Below are 15,871 nucleotides of genomic sequence, written 5' to 3' on the forward strand. Positions count from 1 at the left end.
ACCATTAAAATTATACAATTGGGGAAATCATCCAAGTAAATATGGCATATATCACGATAACAACAGACACCGAAAGCCCTGTCCTACTTTCTAAGATGATGCTACTGGTGATTAGATCCTAAGCATGTTGTGAATATGGCTCAAAAGACCAACGCAGGACCAACACACTCTGATCCACTGTTTTCACTTAAGGAGAGATTCTTGCTATTAGCCAGCCACATGCAGAACCAGGACTAGAACACAGGTCTTTTTTAAAAAAAATGGTATCTGCTATGTGCCAGGTACCCTAGTAAGTGCTGGGGTAGATTCAACTCTAATCAGGTTGGACACAGTTCCAGTTCCTCATAGGGCTCACAATCTTCACCCCCATTTTACAGATGAGGCATAGGTAAGTGGAAGTGGCTTGTCCAAGGTCACACCGTGGGCATGTGGCAGAGCGAGGATTAGAACCCAGGTTCTTCTGATTCCAGGGTCCATGCTCCATCCACTATGCAACGCTTCTGATTCCCGGAGCAGTACCCTTAAATAGAATTAGTCAAATGCAAGCTATCAGGCAATTCAGCCCACTCACCTGATATTGGATATATGCTGCTGCACTGATTGATGCTGCAAATGGTCAGGCCATTGATGATGAAGGCAGAACGATGGGGAGGGTTGAAGACAGCAGGTAGTCTGGTACATGGCTGAATGATTTTGACAGATGGATGTGGAATACTCTGTGTGTGACTGCATGCAACACGAAGTCAAAGGTGATGGAGCAGTGCTGCCAGCCCGGGAATGACACTCTTGGTGGCTGCTGTGGCCACTGAAAGGGTGATGGTATGGGCAAGGATGGCAGCATGGGGATACCATCTGGGGAGTTCTTTGGTTGTCTAAAGGCAGAAAGGATGGCTTTATTGTACCATTAACTTGGAGGCATCCATTTAGACTCACTTTCGTTCTTGGCGCTTCCTTGGCTGGGAGCTGTTGGACTGCAGTGTCTCCATCACAGGCTGTAAGGTGACTGGGGCTGTTAGCACTGGGTGGGATGCTGCCATTGCTCAGAAGCACAAAGTCATTGTTCCCATTGCTCATAGCCATGCTCCAAGCTTCTTGGATGTGTGACACTAAAAAAAAGAAAATGGAACAATTACAGTGAAAGGGTATATCAGGATCCAGAAATGTTATGAGCTCAAACAAAATTTTCTTCATTCCAAAGTAAAACGGGATTCTTAAAATGGAAATAAAGCAGAGATATGGGAGCAACTGCTGAGAAAACTGGCTTTTATTGCATGAATACTACATTCAGCTATGAAGCTACTCAGTCCTAAAATGAAACTAAGCAATAAGTAGCAAGCTTCTAAACCATATAGTGGGTCACCCTGAGTAAAATTATTTTCCTTAGCAAAAAAGTGCCTTCAGAAAAATATTTGCTACATAATGGCATTTTAATGAGTACTTCATATTATATGCAATTAATTGACGGTAATACAATTCATTATTAATAAGAAAAGTGCAAATAAATCTGGGACAAATCTCAAGATATCAGCCTCCACTTTGGGACAGCACACTTGTACTGTCACACGGAGCCTCTCTACTCATGCTCCTCATACTCGGGGCAGCGTGGCTCAGTGGCAAGAGCACGGACTTGGGAGTTCGGAGGTGTGGGTTCTAATCCTGGCTCCGCCACTTGTCGGCTGTGTGACTTCGGGCAAATCACTTAACATCTCTGGGCCTCAGTTACCTCATCTGTAAAATGGGGATTAAGTCTGTGAGCCCTACTTGGGCCAACCTGATTACCTTGTATCTACCCCATTGTGTAGAACAGTGCTTGGCACATAGTAAGCGCTTAACAAATACCATCATTATTATATACCATGGGATCTGCAGAATTGCAGCTCAAGGTGGGCTACTGATCACTGCAACATTAACTAACAGCAAGAATTACAGATAAGAAGAGAGATGTAAACTGTCAAAATCCATAATCTAATCCTGAAGGCCGAAGAGATGAGAAATAAAATAAAATCAAACTATAGAAACAGCTTGACAGTGTTCTGAATTTCACTAGTGCTTCCTTGAAGTCATTTTCTGCCTCAAACTCTACGACCCTGCCAGATTTTAAATTTATCCCTGAGCTTCTTCTGGCCATCCTACTCCTACCACTGCATATCCTGGTGGAATAGCTGGAAAATCTTATTTCACTTTTCAATTCTGAGTACACAATAGTCTAACTTTATTGAATTTGGATTTCATTGAAGAAATCTTGTGTGCAGATGTCACACATCACTGATAACATATAAATGACATCACTCAGAAGACAATGAGCAAGAGATGCATGGAAATTTTCTTCCCTTGTCTTATACCCATCATCAGAAAGTGGCACGTGCACTAAATGTCTATTGTTGACTGGCTCTCTGCTTAATATGTATTAATATTAATTAATATTTAATTAATATGCAATGGGGGGGCAGAGGGGTGTGTGTGTGTAGCAGTGTGGCTCAATGAAAAGAGCCCGGGCTTTGGAGTCAGAGGTCATGGGTTCAAATCCCAGCTCTGCCAATTTGCTGTGTGACTTTGGGCAAGTCACTTAACTTCTCTGTGCCTCAGTTACCTCATCTGTAAAGTGGGGATGAAGACTGTGAGCCCCACGTGGGACAACCTGATCACCTTGTATCCTCTCGGCGCTCAGAACAGTGCTTTGCACATGGTAAATGCTTAACAAATACCATAATTATTATTATTACTACATGCATGCATACTCCTTATATCATTCTTGCCTTTTCACCTTTCTGGCTTGGATCACTGAACTGCTCCCTATCCCACTTGGATGTCCAGAGCAATGCACAAAGCTAAAAGCAGTTAATCGACAATAACAAAAATTTCAATCCAACAAGAGTACCTTCTTCAGGTGAATTTATTTTGTTGCAAGGCTTATACATATTTCAGAGATTTAACTAAGCATCTGGCAGACTGAGAGCATGGTATATGCCTAGGCATTTGTTTTTGCACCCAAGGTAAAACCCAGAGTGCATGTCCCCTCCCCAATCTAACTTTAGCACTATGCCGCACAGTTGGCCAGTCATTTACTCAGAGGAAAGGAAGAAGGGAACTAATAGCAGAGGATACACACAAAACGAATGTTCTTTCTCCATACCGACAGGAAAAGATACGTTTTTCTGTTCCTTGGGGTTTTGCAGTTCTGCCCAGTACAACCCCCTGAGGTTTTCTGAATCTTTACTAGACTGGGTAAACAAACTCGAGACTCTCATGGATAACGGCTAGGTAGTGATTCACACTTGTGAGCCACTGGAAACCACGGTTTAAATTGAAAAGTGAGTCAGCATCTATGAAGGCAAAGACCAAGCCTATGAATACTGGGGTGGGGTGGTGACAAAGGGGCATTAAGACGGTTTTCATCAGATTCAAGACGGTTTGTAAAGAGATTCATGGGCAGTCCATGATTTCTTACTAGAGGGGAAATTTAAGGTCCTTCAGCAAGAGGACTGGTTCTCACCCAACAGCCAGCTTCCAAGATAGCAGATTCCAAAGTGTGTACAGAACAAAGCCTTCCTCCATCACTAAAGTGAAAATAAATTACATTTCTATTTTTTCAGGTAATCCTTGTGCCATCCCCATCTCCAGCAGAGAAGGCTGAGTCCCTACTCGAGACTTATGGCTCAAGCCTCCACCCAGAAACCTGGGCTAATGGTTGGCACTGGAAGCCCTGACAAACCAGCCCGTTCACAAGAAAGAGATGAGGGTGGTTTAACAGGACCTCATGTGGAAACTCTGTCGAACATATCCTGTATCTACCCCAGTGGGTAGTGCAATGCTCGGCAAACAGGTATATAAGAAGCACTATTAAAAAAAAAAAAGTGCTAGGGAGAGGTAGTAGCCAAGGGATTCTTTTTGATAAAATCTTCCCAAGAGGTCACCTGCACTTCACCAAGGCTACCTGCCACCTGCAACAGCCAGGAATTTCTCCCAGTGACAAATCATCAGAGTTTGGTGTAATCTTGAGGTTCCAGGCCTTCCGCACTCCTCAGAAAGTGTTTCCCAGCCGCGACCCCCTAGAATATGAAGGCACAGTATGGGTTACTATAGTACAGTACCTTGTGGGCAGGGAACAGGTCTACCAACTCTGTTATACTGTCCTCTCCCAGGGGGTTAGTATAGTGCTCTGTACACAGTAAGCACTCCATAAATACCCCTGATTGATTGACTACTATTATACTCCCATCGCCCTCACCAAGAAGGCACAAGACTCATGAGGGGCTCCATTACCAAGCCCTGCTCTCTGCTGAAGGCAATAGGTGTACTCAGAGGTATTTTCTGAGTGAAATACCTTTCTTAGTAGTGCATGAATGAGTGCGCCCAGATACAGAGGCTTTCCTCCCTTCTATAGCTGATGGCAGAGAATAAGGCTGTTGCAGGACAAGGTCGAAAGAGGGGAAAAATCCATTTGTCACCAACAGCAAATCTCTGCTTGGTTTGGTGCCACTCCCTGAGCTAAAATTCAGGTTACCAAATCCTTCCAAGATATTTTATCTGTCCCCAGGCCTTTACCCTCTCTATATGGCTGCTCTGGAATGGCAGTTCAGCCACCTGGCACTCAGCCCTGTGGCAAAAAGAACTCACATAAACCCAGACTGCCACAAAATAAATTCCAGCAAGTCGTAGAAAAATAATCAAATCAAAATAGAAACAGTCTCAAAAGTCCAACTCTGAAAATATTTTCTCTAAATACAATAAAACTCCACCTCACAGAATTAGAGTATATCAATAAATATTCCTTGAATGAGTGAGAACTATGAACTATAAAATGCAAGTTAATTACAATATCACACGCCTGTACAATTCTGTGTACATATTGGGTAAATTTAGCCTTTCTTGGTGTTGATACTAGTATGTCTTTTCCTCAGTTTCCTTCAATGGGTCTAGTGCAGGACATGTTCAGTGACTTTCCCCAAAGTGAGTTTTCACGTCTTTGGCATATTCTGCTCCTGGGATCAGACACTAGCAAGGCTTTGATAACCTCAGTTGAGATTAAAAGCTTCCTTAGATCATAACCAGGCCCCTTTCGGAGCAGTAGAGAAAGCATAGGGAGGAAATTGGGGGTATTAACAATGTATGAATTACCAGGAGTCAGAATTAAGGAGGTTTTCCTGTAACCCGAAAGAAATTCGGGTCCTTACAAAAGTAGTCAGCAAATATAATACTTTAAGTGTTGGCATGGAGAAGCAATTTTTAGGAGAAATTGAAAATGGATTTTGGAACAGATAAAATTAAAACATTTTTTTAAAGTCAGCTGTGTTTGAGTAATTTGTTTTTTCTGGAATGCCCAAGTGTATGGTCTGCCAAAGGACAGAACTTGTCTAGGCGCTGCCTTGAGGTGTTATAAGAACCCAAAGCCAGCTATTTTGGTATGCTTTCTATCCTTCTTTGGGATATAGTATGCCAATATCAATATACCAAAAGCCACTACTCTCACACTGCACCTTCCCATCTGGCAATATTTTGTCCTCAATACTCTGATCATCTTGGATCCCTAAACTACTTATGTAGGGCTGTCTTTAAATTTATATTTCGTAGTCTACCAATTAGCCTACTGTATTCAGTCTCTGACACTGGCAGCAAAGGGTGCTTAGTGGAAAAAAGGGGGATGACTGCCCTTCTAGACATTCAAAAACATGGTTAGGAATATATTTTCTAACCCTCTAAACTTTTCCCTCTTGGATCTGTCATCAATCAATCTATTCAAACCCTTCTTGAACCTAGTGATGTTTTCTAGCTCCAATAACACATTCCATATACACAGTCCCTTGCTTTGAGGAAAGCATTTACATCAACCTTTAGAGGGTAAAATACCTTAGGGCTGTGGGACTTGCTAAACACCAATTTCATTTTAGCTCCATCTACCCGCCTTGTGATTTTGTAAACTTCAGTGAAGTCAAGAGTTCTAGTCTTTTCAGTCTATCCTTTTATGGAGGCTGTTTCAATTTTATGATGGCATTTGTTAAGCCTGAGCCAAGGACTATGCTACATGCTGGGGTAGATACAAGACAATCAGGTGGGATGCAGTTTCTAACCTACATGGGGCTCACAATCTAAATGTGAGGGAGATCAGGTATTGAATGGATGCAGTTCCTAACCTACATGGAGCTCACAATCTAAATGTGAGGGAGATCAGGTATTGAATCCCCATTTACATATGAGGAAACAGACACAGGGAAGTGACTTGCCCAAGGACGCACAGCAAGCAAGTGATGGAGCCAGGATTAGAATGCAGGTTTTCTGACTCCGAGGCCCGTGACTTTTCTGCTAACCTATGCTGCTTCAAGGTGACCATTTCTCTGGCCATGTTGGCTTCCCTCCTCTCTATCTTCTCAGCAATATTATTTCCTTTTTTATGCTGCTCAGATCGAAAAGGGGCATTGGCACGAGTGAAACAGCTTTCTGAAGTTAGATGCGAGTAACACTTTCTTTTGGAAAGATTTTTGGTCATTTGCTATTTGCCCCAAATCCAACCCAACAGCACTTATGTACATATCTTTATATTATAAATTACTTATTCATATTAATATCTGCTTCCTGCTCTAGACTGCAAGCTTGTTATGGGCTTGCGCCCCCAGCCCCACAGAATCCCGGGCTGCCCGCCAGTGCCAGATGTCAAACTGAAGCACCTTGCCCCCTCCCCAGCTCCCTGCCCCCTACCCCCATGCCCTTTGCCCTGTGAGGGCAGCCTCCCCATCCCTGTTTCGTTGTCTGTCTCCCCCTTCTAGACTGAGGGCCCGTTGTTGGGTAGGGATTGTCTCAATCGGTTGCTGAATTGTACTTTCCAAGCGCTTAGTACACAGTAAGTGCTCAATAAATACAACTGAATGAATGAATGAATGGGTGGGGAACGTGTCCACTGACTCTGCTGTCTTGTACTCTACCAAGTGCTTAGTATAGTGCTCTGCACGTTAAGTGCTCAAAAAATACCTCTGATTGATGGCCACGAGGCCTGGACTTTCCAAATGACAGCCCTAAATCTGTCGATAGACATCAGGAGGCCATATAATGGTCATGTCCCTGAGGCATAAGCACCACGCCATCATGATAAACCATGTCATGGGCCACCGAGTCTCATGAACTGAAGAGTCACAAATCAAAAACAGAACATGGTCAGGAGCCGGAGGGAGAAGGGAAGAGAAGTGCAGAAGTGGCCAGCAAGAGGCAACAGAGGCTGGGGGTCGGGCCCCGCACCCCTCCCCATCCGGAGTCTACGAGGGCAGGGGTGCCATGGCTGCTGAAAGGGATGAAACAGCAGTAGCCCCCTGCAGCCTGCTATGATGGCAAAATAATAAATAATTGGACATATCGGTGAGAGCTGTAGCTGTAAAACAGAGTAAGAATCCCATGTGACTCCTGAGCCAGAGCTTAGCACCCAGATATTAGGCACTAGAGATGACTGCTAATGAGATCAAACACTCCCATAAACTACCTGGCAGCAGTAATAACTCCTGACAGTTTTACCTACCTTATGGGGTAGGGCGGCCCAATGGGGAAACCGCAAAGTATCACAAGTAGTGAGTTCAACATGAGCCTCCTACAGAATGAAGATGTCTGTACCAAGACCTGTGACATCATGGCTACAATTTGGTTGATAAGAACTCTGGCTATTAACTTCCAATATATATTATTGGCTGATACAAATACACACACACACACACACACACACACACACACACACACACACACAGACTGTAGTGCTGAAGAGGCATTACGACTCCACTCATATGGGCAGAAAGTCGCTTACAAAAATGGCAATGACCCTTTAATTCTCTCAATATACTCTCCATTGTCATGGAAGAGGAACAAAAAAACAATGACAACTGACTTTACACCAATTTCCAAAATTTGAAAAAGGAAAGCTAAAACCCAAGTTCAGTTCTGCTATCACTGTGGCTTTATTCTTGGATTTTTTTTATATAATTACCCAAATATCTTTGTATAACATGCAAGGATTTTAAGAAGAAAATAAAATGCAGCATTTCTCTTTTAAAAAATATAGGGATCTTCGCAATACATGGCAATGATGAAAACAGCTAAAGGGAAAAACTTTTAAATTGCATGCTTGATAACTGATCTAATTAACTAACTATAGAAAACTATTAGAGGATTTGTTGTGTTATGATCTGAACACCTCTCCTCCCTCTAGAATGCCCGCCCTGTTCTACCCCTAAACAACACATAGCTTTCAAATTCAAGAGGTACAGGAACAAGGATGGCTGGCTTCAACCATGATGACCTAATTTGGCAAATTTGAAGTGACCCCGTGGCTTAATGGATAGAGCCCAGGCCTAAGAGTCAGAAGGATTTGGGTTCTAATCCCAGCTCTGCCACATATCAGCGGTGTGGCTTTGGGCAAATCACTTAACTTCCCTGTGCCTCAGTTAACTCATCTGTAAAATGGAAATTAAGGCTGTGAGCCCAATGCTGGACAGGGACTGTGTCCAACCTGATTAACTTGTATCTACTTAGTGCTTAGAACAGTGCTTGGCACACAATAAGTGCTTAACAAGTACCATAATTATCATTATTATCATCATCTGATACCAATCTTGAAGTTGTCACGATTGTGTCACATCTTACCTGGAATAATGACAACAATGTTGTTAGCTAAAGCTAAGAGAATTTACTACGGGATCTTTTGCATGGTATGGAAAGGGCAGAATAGTGATTGTTTGAGGATCTGCAGGTAGTCAATAAGGTGGACATGCTTAAATGTGATTTTCTTTTTCCCTGAAGGATTTGGACCCAAAATGGAATTACCACAAAATTTGCTTCAAAATTACACTTGGTCCATTTGATTTGAGCATACATGTAAAAATTGAAATTACACTTTACATTCTATAACGTTCCAGTTGTCTAATTTTTAAATTATACATTGCAGAGGCTTACCTATATCATGGTAATAGGGTGGAAGGAGAAAAGATTAAAATTTTCTGTTAAAATATGCCATTCAGTAAAGAACTTCAGGATGAGTAACAGTAAAGAAAAAATTGTGCAATAACTTCCTTCTAACAAACCTGTTTTATTCAGGTTAACTAAAGCATTCATTCTGGAACAGGTTCCAAGATATTGCTTTCACAGTCATTCTTGATCTACCCAGAGCAAATCTGAAGACAATGCTAAGTTTCAAGGTATCTTGTTCAACTGGCTAATAAGTAAGGTGTATATACCGCTCCTCAGCTTCCATTAGTTCTCATGTCTAGATATGCGCGGGGGGCCTAGAAATGGACACAGAATCTTAGAGCAGAAATTTCCACATACTGCAAGTCCAGATCTTTCCTGAAGTCTGAAGACTAATCTAAGGGAACAAGACGGATTGTCTTGTTAGGCTTAGTTTGGCCCCTGGCCCTCAGTGGAAGCGTAGGAGGAGGAAAGGGAAGGGAAGATGTAGAGTAGAGGACGAGAAACAGTCCCCAAATTCTCCAGCAGTTCACACAGGAAATCTTAAGGAATCTGGGCTGTAGAAGAGCAACATGCTTCGAAACAGGTTTATATTTTCACAGGATTAAATAGGCCATGGAACTGCCCTAAATGCCCCCACCCCCAGAAATTCCTCCCCATGGCCTGGCATGAATACTTACCTGGTCTGCCCCACAAAGGTAATATGACATGGGCAGTAAACATCTGTGTCTTGAAGTAGCACAATACCAGTGGAACTTTGCACTACTAGTGCCAATTTACATAGCTGAATTAATACACATTTTACAATACAGCTATTCAAATAACTGTGGATTTGTTTTTCAATCACAATGTAGTGAAGTGTGGCTTTAATAAAATCAGAAGATGTTGTTTACACAAGCATCCAATTAACAACTCAGAGCACTTCTAACAATACTGCCACAACTCTTGAAGGACTACAGAGAAACCTTGTGCACCATTAGAGATACATATTTTCTATCATTGGTAGAGATGATATTGAGCTAATTGCACAACACTGGGAAATTATGGTAAAAAGAATCTTGGTGTTTCAAGTGAGATGTATTCTAGTGTTTGGACACAGTTTACCTGTTATTTTAGTTGAACTTGGGATCAATTTTCTTTAAAGCTGGAGGATTGGGAAGGAGAGAGCAAACAACAGGTTAACATTTGGTACAGAAAAACCATCTGGACTAATAGTTGGAACTTCAGAGGGACAAGAGTGCTGATTTTGGTTGGTCTGATGAAGTGGAAATTTGGAAAAAGTTGTCACATGGAGTGGTTATATAAAGATCTTTTGAACAGCACTGAGGAAACAACCGAGTGTACTCAACCATTACAATAAATTATAACCCAACCTCTATTTAACCCCCCAAATCAAGCCCCAAGACTCGTTAATAAAGAGCATGCTCTCTTTAAATTTAATGCCAAAAGGCAAAGAAAAAAAAACCCTGACGCATTAATAAATCTAAAACATCTTCACATTCTGGGGTCACAGACAGCCTCCAGACACCCAGCTTATTATCTAACTTCATATTTCTACTAAATAAAGATCAGATAATGTGCTAGGAAATAACAGAACTATCTCTACAGGGCACTGTGAGAAAAAAAAAAGTTTCAAGTGGAAACCAGTGTTGCGAAATGGGTGAATTTTAAAATTGAGCAATGAGCCTGTCTTCCTAAGAAGCAGTATCACATTACCCAGACTGCCCTAATGTTGTTGTTTAAGAGATCACAAGCATGCCTAAAGTCTCTACAGAGTTTTAGTGTTTCACACAACACACGAATTCAACTCACAGTAAGAACACTGTGTGGGGAGAGGGAGGTAAATCAAACTGGGAAAAGTACTCCCACATATTGTGCAGTCATCAAATGAAATCTGAGAGAATTTCAAAAATGTCTTGAATGAAGCCAATAACTGAGATTAACCATAAGGTATGCAAAGTTAGATTCTCACCCTCCCCCAAATCCTACTCTAATACAGATACAAGCTTTATCCTCCCACCTCAAAAAAATAAAATAATACAGGTATGTGTGTGAAAAACCCCAGATTGACGGCACTCCTACCTAAAAAAAAAAAAATACCCACAACGAATAAAGGCTGAACTGGAGCTCTTTCTCAAAAAGAAGGAAAAAAAGTCCCTTGCTTAACTAGGGTAAACCTAGTTACTCTACTTGTAAATACCCAAAATGAAATGACCCTTATTTTACTTTCTCTTCTTTATAAAGAATAACCTAGATACTGCAACTTTTATAAGAGGAACTCCTACTTAAAATACAAATATTAAATATATACCTCCACTTACGAATTCAGCTTCTAGTTCACTATATGCTTTTGAATTTCTGCTTCCTATATGCTTTATGAATTTGACCAAATCAAGTCCTTCAGATACTTGGTGAATGCCATTCTCAGCTAGGGAGAAGTTTGTGGCAGGAATCTACAAAATGTGAGAAGATAACAATTAGATTGAAAGGATAGAAAATGCATAAAGGTTAAGGTTTAGGGAACAAAGGAGATCTTCCCTTGCCCAACTCTAACTTTATTTAGTATTTATTTCTTCCAAATTTTGGTATTTGGAAAAGGCTGACTTGTCTTAATAAAAGATACCATGATTTCATTTCCTGCAAGCGCACAGTGGGTCAGGAATTACAAATTCTGCAGTGGGAGTTTCCATGTGCTTAGCGTGCCAAGTCTGCAGGATCAGGTCACAAACAGAACTTGGGCTTGGGGCTAAACTGATGTCAGTGAAATAAATCATTAAGGACTTTAATAACCACCACTTGCTATAGGCAGCTGAGGAAGCTAGATGAGAGTGCAGAGGTGGAATGTGCAAAGTTAATTAATTTCACATATTTGAGGAAAAACATATTCATAAAAATCAATGTCCAGACCAAGATATACTGCACATCCAACTTCTGGAAACTTCTGAAATAAAAGAATATCGGAAAATGACTTTCAGAAGAGACACCATGTGTTTTCTACTGATGGCTGTGCAGTAGTTTTTAAAAGTTTAACCATTAGATATCATATATTAAAATGCAAGCAGCTCACTCCAACAACACTAATATAACTGATTCTCGGTCCAAAGGGTGAACTACATCAAACACGGAAGAGGCTTAAGAACACTCCACCTAGTTTTCACAGTTACGAAGAATTCCAAATGAAACAGCACAACGGAGATCAAGTATTCCAATAATCATATTTTGATCAAATAAAAACACATATTCTGTTCAGTTTGCTGACATCAGCTCCTGAAGGAAAATAGATGGGTGATATTATATGATCTTTTTTTTAAAAAAAAACACTGTAGTGTCTCAGCCGACTGAAAGAGCAAGGGAAGTGATAAAACCTACTGCCTGCAGTGAGGCACTCTCACTACTCTAAAGCCTATTTACATAGCTTAGTGACTTTCCATTACCATCCATCAAAGGGAATTGAAGTTTTCATAATTGCTAATGCCCTGGACTGAAACAGCCCGACCTTATGCATAATGGCACATTTGATGCTGCTTCTCCGAATACCAATAATTTACATGTTATGTGCCAAAAGGACTTTAGTTAAATGTAGTGACACCTCAATTTAGCTCACAAGTGGGGTTCGCTTAAAGTATGTTTTGATGTTAATTTTAATTTTACTTAATCAACGGTACCTATTGAGCACTTAGTATGTGCAGGACACTGCACTAAGTGCTTGGCAGAGTAGACTATAACAGAAAGAGTGGACACGGTTCCCTGCCCATATGGAGCTTAAGCAGCAGTTTAAAAACGAATCTCAGTTTTCCACAAAACTTTAGAAATTTTTACCATTTTTGTCCCCCACAGAAGTCCAGAAGCTAACCCCAAATCCATCATTAAATATAGCTGCAAAATTTCATACCTAATTGATCGTTTACAATGTAAAAAAATCTACATAATATGCAAAATCGGCCAAATTTTCTTCTAATTCAGATAAAGCTGATATTTTAAATGCTGACAGATGAACCCTATGTAGAACTCAATAACGTTTTCTTAAGCAAACTTTCTCTAATTTTCCATTTATACTGCACTGCAAACTGGTAACTGTAAAAGCAGGTTTCACTATTTCCACTGCTTTTGACTATGATACTCCCTCCATTTATAGGAAACACTGGGTTTACTGCAAGAGAGGCATTTTAGTTGAGTATAATTCTTACTGTCCGACTTGGTCAATTAGTCCTTCTCAATTAGTCAACACAGAACTCTGCTATGTTTAACTGGGTATTCAGAGCCTGTGACTTAGCTTCAAGTCCACTTTATTACAGTTCACATCAGAAAATTCTCTGTCACTGAAAGAACTCTGCTATGTTTAACTGGGTATTCAGAGCCTGTGACTTAGCTTCAAGTCCACTTTATTACTGTTCACCTCTGAAAATTCTCTATCGCTGAAAGAATTTAATGTAAATTCTAATGCCCACCAACAGAAACTCCGGCTAGATTTTCAACCATCCTCCACAATTAAGAACTGCACACGTCGTCTTTAACTAGCTGAATGCAACAACAACAAAACAATACCTTTAAACGTAATGAGATGACCGCAGTGTTTTTTCTTCAGTGTTCTCCAGGCTTGCAAATGACTGCAAAAGCAGAGGCAGTAGTTGCAGCGACACAACAGAAAGCAACAAGTTGGTTAGAGCTGCTTCACAATGAATGCAACGGGAGACAAGACTGAATGACAAGCACATGCAGATTGCTTTGAATGAGGTATGTTAAGGGGCTGGAACTGCCAGTATTTGCTCGCCTATAGGATAGGCGAGTTTCTCTCCTAACTTGACCCCCCAGGGGCAGGATCTTAATGGTAACAGCTGGCATACCGACGGCTTGCTCTTAACACAAGGTCAGCAAGCCAGGATATGAAGGTGACATGTAATTTCTAGCCTTTTCCTGCTTCTACAGGAAAGTTGCCCAAAGTGCTGTTTTTAGTTATGCCTTCCTTTGATCTCTGTGACTTCAAAATCAGTAAATAGATTAGAGCCCTGCTAGATGAGCTTATCTGGCTGCTTGGACTAATTTCACATGTCTTGGACTGAAAGTTCTGTTAGTACATTTAAAGTTGTAGGATGAAAATGCATGCAAACTGCTATTTAGTTCCATGCTTTAAAGACGCCCGAGTTATTTATCGATTGATTGATTTTACAGACAGCTCTTGCGCACGTACTTTAGGGGTGGAAAGTTCACAGTCCTTAAGAGTCAGACTTTAAAAAGGAAGGGAACCAGCCAACAAGTTCTAACTCCGATTTTATACAAAGTCATGAAAAAAGTAGAGTATGTTAAAAAAAAAAAAGGGACATTGTTTGATCGGCAAATTTGGGGGCCATTCCAATGTCTGTTTCACTAGAATCTTCCAACCACATCATTACAGCCCTTAAATAACCCTAGGAGCAAATGCGGCATGGTTACAGGTGACATTCATTAGCAAAGATGCAGGAATTTGGCTCACACATGAAATCTAAAACACTGATGGACTCAACTATTAAACAAGAATTTTTCTGGCAAGCCTTAATCATTACAAAATGCTGCCAGTAAAAAAACAACCACCAAAACAAGCTAAGGGCAAAGACACTGTGGCAATGCCGTTTTTGTGACACAACAGTTATATGGCCACAAAAACAGTATTACCATCCAAATCCATATTTCAAAAGGTACTTAAGAACTAATATGAAAATGGAATCAACAGATATGGATCTTTATTCAAAGTAATATTTTGATATAACTGGTTTGGTTCATATAAACTGATTTCACCTTAATTTGCATGCGATTGCAAACTAAAATTAAAACCTTGGAATGTAGGGTTTTTTTTTCCATTTTGAAACCATACATGACTTTGGAAAGATCTTTACATCAGTTAACATATGTCCTAGAAGGTTCCTGATACCTCTTCTTAAAACAATTATGTTGTCTCATTTGCCAAGATAGGTTCAGCCACGGCTTTAGACACCAACTGATGCTGCAAGTTTTCTGGAACCAGTGAAAATTCACATTCTAAACTTCACTTCTGACTGCGTCAACCTATACATCGCTGTTCATAAACAATGAACTGATCTGCTTCCAATCAGTCCATTCTTACTTTTTTAAAGATGACTGCATATTTTGCCTATGTAATAAATTTACAGAAAAAGAGAGAAGTACTATCATCCTTCACACTTCTAGTTTTCTTTTTAAATAGTTTTTTTTGTCACACTTTATGTATTTTTTTCTCTTGACTGTGAAATGGCAGGAGGTAATGGAAGTGGGGGGTAAAATACAACACTTTATAAAAGTAAAGGAACAGCTGCTGTTAAAACATTACCAGCCCCTTCAACAGCTGAGCTCAGTCCAAAATGTCATTCTGCTGTAGGTTATGTTTATTAACATTTAGCCATTATGAAAAAGTAAAAAAAATAGAATGAAGTTAAAACAAAACATTATCCTTTTATGATCAGACTGAGGGCTCAACATTATCATCTGAGCTATGAGTCAGTTACAGCTATACCAAAAATATTTAAACAATCTAGTACCACAGGCATCAGAAAAATTGTTTTAAAAAGTGAGGCACGCTTTTCTATGCAACTGCTGTTTAAAAAAATCTTTTAGAATACAAAAACACACATCTAAACCTCCCAGAAGCTTGCAAATAATTAACAAATAATAATATTAATAATTATATCTGTTGCACACTTACTATGTGCCATACACTGTACTAAGTGTTAGGTTACCTACAAGTTAATCCAATTGGATACAGTTACTCTAAACTATATTAAATTTTAAAAATCCTTTGTCAGACACGGTTCACAGAGTAATCCAAATTGTGTGCAATAGCATCACTGTTCAAGCTCAAAATTATTGTAAAGTGTTTAGCATAACTGTTTTGAAGAAATAGCAAACTCACTATCAATCTACATGAATAGGAATTTCAGCTTTTACA

General features: G+C 40.2%; 1 protein-coding gene across 4 annotated transcripts in view; it reads right to left on the bottom strand.

The window, feature by feature from the left end:
* Positions 1 to 15,871, bottom strand: part of DISP1 (dispatched RND transporter family member 1) — a 128,496-nt gene that overhangs the window by 45,056 nt on the left and 67,569 nt on the right. The window contains exons 1-2 of one of the 4 annotated variants that reach the window (XM_038761347.1): positions 13,483 to 13,617; positions 934 to 1,106 (exon numbers count right to left, since the gene is read on the bottom strand). In XM_038761347.1, coding sequence (XP_038617275.1) covers positions 934 to 1,037 — 104 coding nt within the window. In that variant the 5' untranslated portion in view covers positions 1,038 to 1,106; positions 13,483 to 13,617. Of the gene's footprint in view, positions 1 to 571; positions 1,107 to 11,248; positions 11,297 to 13,482; positions 13,618 to 15,871 lie in introns of those variants that run through there. The other 3 variants (XM_038761345.1, XM_038761346.1, XM_038761344.1) reach the window with 3 other exon arrangements.

This window comes from Tachyglossus aculeatus, chromosome 19, assembly GCF_015852505.1.
Source record: "Tachyglossus aculeatus isolate mTacAcu1 chromosome 19, mTacAcu1.pri, whole genome shotgun sequence".
Taxonomy (NCBI): domain Eukaryota; kingdom Metazoa; phylum Chordata; class Mammalia; order Monotremata; family Tachyglossidae; genus Tachyglossus; species Tachyglossus aculeatus.